The 12,661-nt window shown below is 37.5% G+C and overlaps 1 protein-coding gene across 4 annotated transcripts in view; it reads right to left on the bottom strand.

The window, feature by feature from the left end:
* ARHGEF10 (Rho guanine nucleotide exchange factor 10) overlaps window positions 1-12,661 on the bottom strand; it is a 244,523-nt gene that overhangs the window by 208,593 nt on the left and 23,269 nt on the right. For all 4 annotated transcript variants that reach the window (XM_036752754.1, XM_036752755.1, XM_036752756.1 and 1 more), the window contains exon 2: window positions 765-862. In XM_036752754.1, coding sequence (XP_036608649.1) covers window positions 765-801 — 37 coding nt within the window. In that variant the 5' untranslated portion in view covers window positions 802-862. The remainder of the gene's footprint in view (window positions 1-764; window positions 863-12,661) is intronic.

Raw genomic sequence — 12,661 nt, 5'->3', positions numbered from 1 at the left:
TATGGATAATGTTGGAATTTGTTTTGCTTGACTATGCATATATATTACAGGGGGTTTGTTTTCCTTCTTTTTCTTTCTCATTAAAGTGGTGGGAGAGATAGAAATAATTGATTCTTAATTGAAAAACAATTTTTGAAGTCAGTTCACTTCTTGGGACTTCAGTTTCACCATCTTTTAAAATGAGGAAGTTGTACCAGATGATCTATAAGGTTACTTAGAGCCCCAGATTCTATAATTCTGTGATTTTGTGAAAGCATTCTGGTTACAATGCCTTAAAAGGTAAGTCCCACACACCTGCCTGAGGAAAGTGAGGGAGCTGTGAATTCATGGTATGAGTCTCAAATCATTTTTAAAAAATATTTATCAGCTAATGGTACCAAGTCCTTTTTTCCCAACTAAGTTACTATCCAGACATCACTATCATAGCAGTCTGAAAAGGTAAAAGTCCTAAGAAATTGGCCCTGATTGCCATCCTCTAGGGATGATCCAGCTAGGTGGCACAGTAGATAGAGCACCAGGCCTGGAGTCAGGCAGACTTGAGTTCAAAATGAGCCTTCAACACGTAGTAGCTGTGTGACCCTAGGTAAGTCACTTTGCCTCAGTTTCCTCATCTATAAAATGAGCTGGAGAAGGAAATGGCAAACCAGTCCAGTATCTTTACCAAGAAAACCCCAAATGGGCTTACAAAGAGTCAGACACAACTTAAAAGACTGAATAACAAAAACAAAAGCAATGGTCCAAATGTATCAGAATATTTCACTTACCTTCAGGTGGTGGAGGAGGAAACTCCTCTGGATCCATATTACTCTCTCCAACTTTGAACTACTTCCTTAACTCTACTTCCTTAACTGAATGGAGGTGCCTAAAAGAAAGACAAAAAAAAAAAGATGAATTCTGATTTCAGATAACTCTGTGATTATCAAAAATGCTTCAGCTATAATCTTACCAAAGGGATTCTTGCACTACACAAATAATTATAGTTAGCCTTTACATAGCACTTTAAAGTTTTGCAAAGTGCTTTAAAAATATTATCTCATATTATCCTCACAACAACCCTATGAGCTAGGTGCTATTATTATCCCCATTTGACAAATGAGGAAACTGAGGCAGACAAGCAAACCCTGCTTGCCCAGGGTTACCCAGTTAGTTAGTGTCAGATGCTGGATTTGAACACTGGTCTACCTGACTCCAAATCCAGCATTCTATACTCCATGCCACCTTTAGTGGCCCTTTAGCTTTGTCAAGTGTAGCAGGAAAGAATATTATATTTGGTATCAGGAGATCTCAGTTCAAACCTCCACTATTCTCCTTTACTGGACCAAGTTACTTAATCCCTCAGGGCCTCAGTTCATCTGTGAAGTGAGGAGATTAGACTGAATTATGTTTAAGATCCCTTCCCCCTCACAATCTGTGATTTTATTAGCTGAAGATCTGTTTGCTATTTGTGTCAGATTGGACAAGCCTCTTAAATAACTTCTTTAGGCTGCTATTTTCTCCTCAGTAAATTGCAGTCCTTTCCACTTCTAAGTTTGCCTTCTATGTATACGGAAGATGAGGAAGAGGTATACTTTCACTAACAGGGGGAAAATTAATTTTCAAGAAGTTGAGAGAACCAGTTAAATGAACATAAATGAGTACAGGTTGAAGCATACTATTTTCACTTCTTTCGTGTTTTTTAATGGTTTTTCCTTTTGTTCCATTTCTTCTTTCACAACATGACTAATGTGGAAATGTTTTACATGATTGCACATGTATAACCTATATCAGATTGCTTGCCATCTTGGGGAGATGGGGGGGAAGGGAGGGAGAAAAATTTGGAACTCAAAATCTTTCAAAAAATTAATGTTAAAAATTGTCTTTACATGTAATTGAAAAAAAAATAACATTTATGAAAAATAACATAAATATCCTTTCTTTTCTATCCCATTAAACCATTAACATTTGTATTGTCTTTCTTGTCCTCTATCCCCTCATCTGAATCCTGCCTTACAACCTCTGTAAGGTCTTACTTCTTTCGAATTTCAAGCACTGTATTATTGATCTTTTCTCAGACCAGTCTCATTAATAGTCTTCACCCGATCAACTCTTTCATGAGCAAGTATGGACCTGAAGCTGTTCATCCTGGATGCTACAGAAACCCATTCCTCTCTCACCAATGTTAAGAATCCCCATGCCCTATCGGAAAATTGAATTTGAGAACAAAGGGAATAGCTAATGCAACATATAGTTACTACTTCCTTCAGATGAGAACCTTATGAAAATATGTCCTTGTCTTGCTTCTATTCTTAACAACAGTACAATATTACTGACTAAGGTTGTGTCAACAGAAAGTCACAACAGTCAGTTGAAAGGGTAAAAAAAAAAAGGGGCGGGGCGGGAGGGGAGGAGATAGCTAATCAGTTGCTTATTTTGTATATGTCATGACCCAGGTCCTTGTTGACACTCACCTGTGATCAAACCAATAGACCCTACACCTAGAAGCAGATAATCGCCTTAATTCTATTTACATTTTAGAACCTTGAGATAAAAGGCAGCAAAAACAAAATTGTGAGAGGGAACAGAGGTTGAAATGAGGACTGCTTAACTAGCTTGATCTTTAGCCAGAAGAACCCCAACCAACCACCACTTGGCCCATCTAAGACCAGAATAATGATTTTTTTTTTCATGCCTTCCATCACTCATACTAACTAGACTGCAAATAATGGGGCAAGTTTTGGTTAAGCAGCAGTTTGGACCCTGGAGGTAACATACAAAGTGTCAAATGACCCAGTTGAGTGCTTTTTTTCCCCTTGAATTAATTTTATTTTTAAAAAAATAGAATTGTTTGGTTCACTTAGCACCTTGCAAGCATAGCTTTGTCTTACAGTTTATGATCATCTACAAATCCAAAATGTTTAATTGAAATAAGAGTTTGAATTTATGTAGAATTTTATGGCTTACAAAGTATTTTGTGTACCTTATCTTATTTAATCCTCACAACAAACTCTGAGGTAGGTAATACAAATATTCCCATTTGACAGTTAGGAAAACTGAGGATCAAAGAACTTAAGTGACTTGCCAAAGTTACAAAGCCAAAAATGACAGTGCTCAGACTGAGGAGATCTAATGATTCCCAGTGAAGTACTTTTTTCCACTGCATTTACCTCTTAAGCTTCTATATCTGTGCCTAACTTCCTACTATGTAAAATTTCCCTGCCCTCAACTTAAATGTATTTGATTGAATTTGATATTCATTTTATTCAAATATACTGCTTTAGTTAAATTCGTCATTCTCCCAACACATTCTTAAAGGTGAGATTTAAAATGTTTTTACTCATATTTTCCTCTGCCCAGAATGTCCTTCTTCTCTCCCCCATCTAAGTCAAACTCATTTTTCAAAGCCCAGATCAATTCCATCCTGCTGAACAATATCTCTTCCTAAGCCATGATAACACTAATTATTTCTGACACTCACTTGACAGCAATCACTTATTATCTTGTACAGTAAATTAGACACTGATATATCATATACATAAATAGACTATGCTTTTGGTGAGCTGGAACTACGACATATTTCTTCATAACCCTCACAGTGTTTCCTTACACGTGGTAGGTGTCTTAAAAAGCCTAATCATTAGCTAATTGTTCCCAATTAAATAGCTCCTTAATGTCTATGAATTCTAGTTTTGTCTTCTAAGACATCAGGAAGTAACAGCATCATGCTATTTATAAGTAGTGAATATAGTCTCTATCATCAATTCATCTTCCTAATAGTTAAAGTAGAAACTGAGAGAACAGACTTAAAGTCAGCTGAGACCTGTCTTACATAACAACAACTTGTTATAGAAACATGAGCCAGTCCTTTAATCTCTCAGCCTCAGTTTCTTCATCTTTAAAATTGGTATAAAAGTGGAGCTAACACTCACTCTCAGGTTTGCTGGAAGATAAGGTGACATATTGAGGCATTTTGCAAACCTTAAATCACTCTATAATTATTGTTGTCTTCTTAGACCAGACATACAATTGAAATAGTGAGCAAAAGAAGGATGATTAGTTTCCACAACTGGCAGAAAGCAGAGATTCATATTGAATTTCCCTTACAGAAAACAGCCTCTGGTTAAGACAAAATTTTTTCTTATTTCACTACATGTGCAAAGGTATATACTGTGAGACGGGTAGAGACAAGCACTGGGCAAGTTTCTGTGATCAAGTGATACTTAGAAAAATCTCACTCATCCCAATCCAAGAAAATTGATTACAATATTTGAATACTAATCTATCCATAATGGAGCTATAACAATAGATGATGCCGATCTTGGCTGCTGAGCTTTATTTTAATTATTTCTGTGGTTTTCTAATTTAAGCATTTTAATTCATGATTTCACTGTGCATCTGGCCTGTGGTTTTAAACAAACAAACAAAAAGCATAATTTTTCAATCTAGTAAACACGCTAAAACCAAGATGACGTATTCAACCAAAGAAGGAATCCAGTGACTCTGAGGGATGATTTCATTACATGTATATTTAGACTTCTTTTTATTCATACAGAAGAATTAAGATTACAATTGACCCAAAGAGTAATGGAAAGACACATGGTGGGTGTAAGTACAGGCTGTGTATATTACCCATAATGCCTTGTAAACAAGAAATGGTACAACAGACATCAGCAAGGATACGTATAACCAAAAAAGGAGGTTGGCTGGTCACATATCAAAAGTGAGGCATAACAGATGAGTGGCTCAAGTGCTGACATCCATGAACTACTAAACTAAAGGATGACTTTCAGGGAATTGGGCCAATCCTCTAAGGAGCACTTACAGAAAGACATGGAAAAGAATTACATAGGAGGAGAAAGCATAGGAGAATGGCCATCTGCACCATCTGAAGGAAGACCTACACAAATAATCGTTACTATCCATAAATGTATTACCTAATAGCATCTTCATTATTATTACAGCTGACATTGATATAATTCCTTAAAATTTGCCAAATATTTTATATACATTATCTTATTTGAACCATATAACAACACTATAAGGTAGGTACCATAGACATGAAGAAATAAAAAGGCATTTATTAAGCACCTACTATGTGCCAAGCCCTGAACTAAGCAACTGGGGATGTGACTACGTAAAGCAAATACAAAATGTCCCTACCCTCAAAGAGGTTACATTCTAAAAGACATGTGTCCAATCTTATCCTATACAGACTCCAGGAAACCAGGGTCTACCCAAGCATCTTGCTATCTGGTCTGCTGTGGTTTCTCTTTATTCTACCTACTACAGCTCTCCAGAGACCACGCCTTCCCATCCCAACTCTAGGAGAGTTAATATACTCAATTTTAGGACTGTACCCTGGAACAGGCTGAATTTACCTAACTGGTAGCTACATGAATAAAAACTTATCTAACTCATAATATTTTTCTGTCCCCAGATCATGTATCCCATTCCATCCATCATACCTCTCCCAAACCTCTCCCTGCAACTTTCTACCTATCACACTGGGAGTAGTAATCAAGTCAATATTGCCAATGATATTGGAATTAGCATAACAACAAATAACCTATGGTTTCTCTCAAAGTCTTTGATTGACTGTTCCCTAGGTCTATGCCCTATATGTGTTATGTCTATCAGAATATAAGCTCCTGGAGGGAAGGGACCGTCTCACTTTGGAATTCGTATCCTCAAAGCCTACCACACTTACTGACATATTGTAAGTGCTAAAAGTTTTTCCACTCATTTGGTCATTCATTCATTTCATAATGTATCAGGAACTCTCCCCTGCCCCTTTCCAAGGAGCATGTTCAGTTTCTATTCCTGGTTCTAGGCAACCATGAAGAAAATTAGGAGGAGGGAAGGCAGAACCAAGATGGCAGAAAAAAAGCCAGAAAGTTACCTGAGCTCTCTCCAGTTTCCCTCAGAAACAATGTTAAATTAAGGCTCTAGACAAATTCTGGAGTGAAAGAACTCACAAAAAGACAGAGTAAAACAATTTTCCAGTCCAAGACAATTTAGAAGGACTTCAGGAAAGGTCTGTCTCACTTGGGTAAAAGGGGAGCACAGCCCAATGCAAGCAGTGTCCAGGGGGAGGCTCTTAGCCACAGCACAGATCAGCAACCAAGGCCTGGTAGTCCTGCCTCTAGGCCCAGCACAAGCAAACTGTCAGCCCCGGAACCCTAGTCACAACAGACATAAGTACGCCAGGCCACCCTAGTAACCAGGCCCCTGGCCTCTAGGGCAAGGACCTTAGGACGGTGCCCCCTGTATCCCAGTAGCATAGCTCAACTTTAAAAGTCATAAAACAGTCTAAAAAATGAACAAAAAAAGAGCCCTGACCACAGAAAGCTACTATGGTGAAAGGGAAGATCAAAACACAAAAAACTCAGAAAAGGACAAAAATATCAAAATGCTTACTTGTGAAGGAGCCTAAAGAGGACTATAAATTCATCCCAAACCCAAATAGTCCTCTTAGAAGAGTTCAGAAAGGATTTTAAAAATCAAATAAGAGAGGCAGAAGAAAAATTTGGAAAAAGAAATGAGAGTTATGCAACAGAACCATGAAAAAAGAATCAACAACTTGGGAAAAAAGCACAAAAATTGGTTGAAGAAAACAACTCATTAAAAAGTAGAATTGGCCAATAGGAAAAGGAGGTACAACAACTAACTGAAGAAAACAATTCCTTAAAAATTAGAACTGAGAAAGCAGAAACTAATGACTCTATGAGACATCAAGAATCAGTCAAACAAAATCAAAAGAATGAAAAAAATAGAAGAAAATGTAAAATATCTCATTGGAAAAACAACTGAGCTGGAAAGTAGATTCAGGAGAGATAATTTAAGAATTATTGGACTACCTGAAAGTCATGATCAAAAAAAGAGCCGGGACAGCATCTTTCAAGAAGCTATCAAGGAAAACTGTCCCGATATCCTAGAACCAGAAGGGGAAATAGTCATTGAAAGAATCCACTGACCACCTTCTGAAAAAGATCCCAAAATGAAAACTCCAAGAAATATTGTAGCCAAATTCCAGAACTATCAGGTCAAGGAGAAAATACTGCCAGCAGCCAAAAAGAAACAATTCAAATATCAAGGAGACACATCAGGATTATACAGTACTTAGCAGCTTCTACATTAAAGGATCAAGGGCTTGGAATATGATATTCTGGAAGGCAAAGGAGCTTGGACTGCAACCAAGAATCAACTAACCAGAAAAATAAGCATAATCTTTTGGGGGGAGAGGGAAGTGGATATTTAATGAAAAAGGGGACTTCAAGCTTTCTGATGAAAAGACCAGAGCTGAACAGAAAAATTTGATCTTCATAAACAAGATTCAAGAGAAGCATAAAAAGGTAAACAGCAAAGGAAAATACATGTTATCCAATATTCAATGTTTACATCTCTATGTGGGAGGATGATACTTATAACTCTTACAAGTTCTATCTCTATTAGGACAATTAGGAGTACATATAGACAGAGCGTATAAGTATAAGTTGACTTTAACGTGATGCTATAAAAAAATTAAAGGGTGAAGAAAAAGATTGTACTGGGAGAAGAGGAAAGGAGGAGGCAGAATGGGGTAAATTATATCACATAAAAAGGCATGAAAGACCTATTACAACAGAGGGAAAGAAGAGGGGGTGAGCATTGTTTGAACCTTACTCTCATGGGAACTGGCTCAAAGAGGGAACAACAACATGAAGGTGTCTTCAACTGGGTAAAGAAATCAATCATACCTATAGGGAAATAGGAGGGGAAGGGGAAAAGAAAAGGGGGTGGGGGGGAGGGCGGAGCTGATAGAAAGGAGGACGGATTGAGGGAGGAGATGCTCAGAAATAAACCAGTGGTGAGAAGGGACAAGATGAAAGGAGACAGAAAAGTATAAACAGAGGATAGGACGGAGGGAAACACACAGTTAGTAATCATAACTGTGAATGTAAATGGGATGAACTTTCACATAAAACAGAAATGGTTAGGAGGGTGGATTAACCAGAACCCTCCAATATGTTGCTTATAAGAAATACATCTGAAGCAGAGAGACACACACAGAGGTAAAAGGTAAAAGGCTGGAGCAGAATATATTATGCTTTTGCTGAAGAAAAAAAAGCAGGGGTAGAAAATTAGGAGGAGGGGAACTACTTGATTTCAGACTGGTATGGGTCAGGACTAAAGAGTTGGTACTTTAAGATGACCAAAAATCCTTTAATTGGTTGCTGAGCTGGAATAACTGATGATTCAGCAGATGTACAAAATGGAGCAACCAGCCCACCTGACTCTTTTTTCCCTCCTAACAAGCTACTCTCTTGGCTCTATCCTTTCACATCTACATGACATGATTCCAGAGAGCAATAGGAAAGAATGGCTCCTTCTCTTCCCAAGGATCATGCTGATCCTGCCATTGGTCCCCACAGAGAGCCTGAACTCAACTAGGCAGGTTTATCCTAGGTCCCCTGGCTGCCTCTCCTTCTTTGATGTCTGTTCTCTCCTGATTTTAGGCAAAAAAAAAAAAAATACTCAGGGGAGCTAGATGGTGCAGTGAATACAGCACTGGCCCTGGAGTCAGAAGGACCTGAGTTCAAATCCAGCCTCAGACACTTGACACACTTTCTTACTAGCTGTGTAACCTGGGGCAAGTCACTTGATTCCAATTGCCCTGCCTTCCCCCCTCCAAAAAAAATACCCCACGACAGATATGTCCAAGTTTGGAAATGTCCTCGTGAGATTGAAAGTCAAGAAGTCCTGGGTTCCTGTGAGAAACTCAGTGATGGAAGGGGAAGTTTCTGCCTTGGAAAGGGCAGTACTCAGAAAGAAGATTAGAGTATGTGGATCTGTTTTACCAACAGATATGTACCAGGAAGGGTTTGGACAGTGTCAAGCTAAAATGAAATGTAAAATGCCCAGTTAACTTTTCTGCATACTACTTTGCATTCTGATAAGGCTTAAATATTAGTCTTCCAAAAGATTGTAACAATAGTTATATTAAATTAATGCATCCCATCAATCTTATTCATTTCATTAATGTACATTCTGATACTTTAAGCTTAGCATTCTGTTTTATGTTAAAGAATAAATAAATAATCCTGTGTTATACCCAATTTATATTGTACATTGGATGCTTTTTGAACTTCCCCTTTTTAGGTGAAATAGAGGTGAAAATCCTAGAACTCTGAGCCATAATCTTACTATAATGAAAAAAAAATGCTAGTTAGGTGGTACAGTGGATAGAGTGCCAGGTCTGGAGTCAGGAGGACTCATCTTCCTGAGTTCAAATATGGCCTCAGATACTTACTAGCTATATTACCCTGGGCAAGTCACTTAACCCTCTTTGCCTCAGTTTCCTCATGTGTAAAATGAGCTAGAGAAGAAAATAGCAAACTACTCCAGTATCTTTGCCAAGAAAACCCCAAATTGGGTCATGAAGTATCAGACTGAAAAATGACTCAACAAAAATAATGAAAAACATCCCAGGATAGCTAGGGTAGGGGGTTTAACAAGACAATACCATGAGAAAAAGAAAGCTCTCACCAAAGCCCTCCAGGACCAAACCTGGTTCAAAATGTATGGCTAGGTTCAGGACAGGATGAGTGAATGCCCTAACCTTTGTGGACTCAACTAAATGGCCACTCATTGCTAGCTAGATAAGGATGCATCAATTTTACAGTTGAGATGCACTTAAATAAGCATTCATAGTGTTATCACTGGGTAAAGATAAGAACAGAGTGGAGGTCGGCCACCAAATTTCTTTTGTGCATGAAACTACATAACTTCATGTGAGCCTTGAACCCTTAATTTCAGTGTCATTTACCATGTATCCAAATCTTTAAGGAAAGTTCTGGGAATAATGTCTCTCTCAGGAAACAATCTAAAGGAAATCCAATCCCACTTTCTCTCCCAATTCCAGCATAAATGTGTGCATCTTATCTCAAAATCACAATCATTTTCAAAAAGATCACCAACATGACACAACTGTAGGGTTGGAAGGGCCCTCTTGGGGCTGTCTAGTCTAACCTGCACCTGAACAGGAATCATATCTACATGATTCTTGCCAAGTGGTTATCCAATCTATGCTAAGTGACCAGAAAATGTACAAAAATTTTTTTAAATTCTGATTCCCTAGAGAACTAGAACAGAATACATAAGTAGTTTTTAGGCTGATGGTGAGATTTTCCCTTCCCTACACCCCTTCGCTACTATTTTTTTTTATTATTTTATATTGCAGTTATTTTGCTCTGGACTTTTAAGTCTGTCATTCTCAATCAAGCTAAGGTGAAAATCACAGTATCTCAGAAGTGTAAAGAAGCTCAAAGGTCATCCATTCCAAACCATACCTAAAAAGGAAAAAGCCCCTGCTACATTATCTACATTATGCTACATTATCAATGAGAGGAAATGTACTAACTCCCAAAACAATCTATTCCACTTTTAGACATTTAATTGTTAGAAAGTCTTAACCTTACTTCCAGCCTACTGCCTCTTTGTCATTTCCACTAATTGCTCCTAATACAGTCAACAGAACAAGGCTAATCCCTGTTCACATGGCAGTCTTTCAAAATTATAATATATTATATGACATTACATGACAATGCAATGTAAAAAAGTTATTTATAGCCTTAAGTTATTTAAATCAATCACGTTTTTGATGACCCCAAATGTCAGCAAACTTGAGTAACAAAAGTTTGAAAAAAAAACTCAGTAAAGCAAGATATATATTAGCAAAATAAAAGTAAAAGAAGAAACACATAGCAAGTGGCTGCAAGTATGTGAAAGCTGTGACTCAACAGCTTGACGATGATAATTAGTTGGCAAGTGCTATATAAAGGTTGTATTGGGAGTGACTTCCTAGGCTGTTAAATATATAACCTTAGGATATGTTAGTTTCTATTTTCTTTAGGTAGTAACTGTTTAGTTCCCTGGATCATATATTAATTAATGTGTGGTTTTTTTGGAAATAAAATAAGAATGCACTGACATTTTCCACCTGGGATTAACAAGGAAATACAAACTTTAAATACAAATCTTTTCCATTTTCTTGCTGCTATTTAGAAGTAAGAACTCCAAAAACCCTAGTCCATAATCAGCCATCTAGTAAACACTTATTAAGTACTTACTGTGTGCCAGGTACTGTGGTAAGCAGTGGGAATACAAATATGAAAAAGAAAGATAGTCCTGCCCTCAAAGAGTTTATAATCCAATGGGGAAAGAAAATACCCCAAAAGGAGCCAAAAATTGGGTGAGAGGGAAGGTACCCAGGAAGAGGGTGTGATAGCTCTAAAGGAGTTTAACTGGGTGGAAAAGGAAAGAGATGGCTGGCCTGGACACCCTCCCTGAGAGGAGGTTTTGGGAGGAGCTCTCTACCCGCCATTCAGAGGGCTACTGGGCCAAAGGTACAAGTACCAAAGCTGAAGTCAGCTTTCAGGATGGTAAGATTCCTGAAGCTATGATGAAGAAGTCCAAATGGAAATTTTGGGAAGATATCACATGATAGTTTTGTCAAAAATTTGAAAGAGATAATAAGTTATACATAGTAGATTTGCAGTTTCATCAGATGAAGTCTTCAGTTGATTTTCATTTCCCTTCATTGGCCAAAATATGGAAACGAAATATGGTTTTTATTTGTCATAAGAACTGAATCTTATTGGATGGGATTCTTTTAGGGTTATGTTTTGCTCTATCGAGTAAATAATGACAAACTTTAACTTTTTGATAATCAGTTTTAACAATCATCTAATAGCCACATGATCACAGCTATGTATATGTAAAATGTACACAAGCCAAGGAAGTAGATGTTTATTCTCTTGTTGTATCATTGTTATTTTTCACTCTTAATTCTTTTATCATGAAAGACTGTGTATTATGGTTTTTCATATGCCGTGTAAGCCATAGGCTCCAAAAGACTGTGAGATCCAAGAGGGCAGGACCTATTCCTTATTGATACTTTTTATCTCTCGTGTCTAGTATAAGACTCTAAAAACAGTAGGTATTTCTTTAAAATGTGTGTTGAACCAAATTTGTTGTTGAACGATTCAGGAGGAAACTTCTGGAACAGGGTGAGCTGGTACAACTAATTGATGGGCTGGACTATCCATCTGCACAGCTAGCCTAAAGCAACACTTGTCTCAACAATACCCAGATTTAATAGGATGTATTCTCTGACAAGGTTTTTCCCCCTCTAAGGTTATACTAAAAGAATCTTCTCTGCCCCAAGTGAGTACAGCAACATTTAACAGAGAGATTGGTTCAAGAAATAATGTTACAAGTAGGATACTATATCAAAATAATAATAATTATAGCAACTCAATCTATTTCCAACATGAGACAGTGCACAAAGCAGTAACAAGTCTTCATGTTTACAAAGCTCTGGAAGGTTTGCAAATCTCAAAGCAACACAGATCTTGATAGGACCAACCTTATGGGTGATTGGTCCCCTAAAGATTATAATTGGAAGGCTGCGGTCAAGTTCCTCTGCCCAAAATAGCCCCCTTACTCAGATATCTGAAATTTCACTTTAATAGTATAGGCATTGAATATTTATTTGGGGTCATGAAGGTTTTAAAAGTACTTTATGTCTATTATCTTATTTGAGTCTCACAACTCTGCATGGTAGGTATGATTAGTATCCCATTTCGTTGTTGTTAAGTCATTTTTCAGTCATGTCTGATCCTTCATGACTCCTAAATGGGGGTAA

The sequence above is a fragment of the Trichosurus vulpecula genome, chromosome 3 (genome assembly GCF_011100635.1).
Source record: "Trichosurus vulpecula isolate mTriVul1 chromosome 3, mTriVul1.pri, whole genome shotgun sequence".
Classification (NCBI taxonomy): domain Eukaryota; kingdom Metazoa; phylum Chordata; class Mammalia; order Diprotodontia; family Phalangeridae; genus Trichosurus; species Trichosurus vulpecula.
Note: the sequence above shows the minus strand (reverse complement) of the source record. Positions and strands in the feature narration are given on the sequence as shown.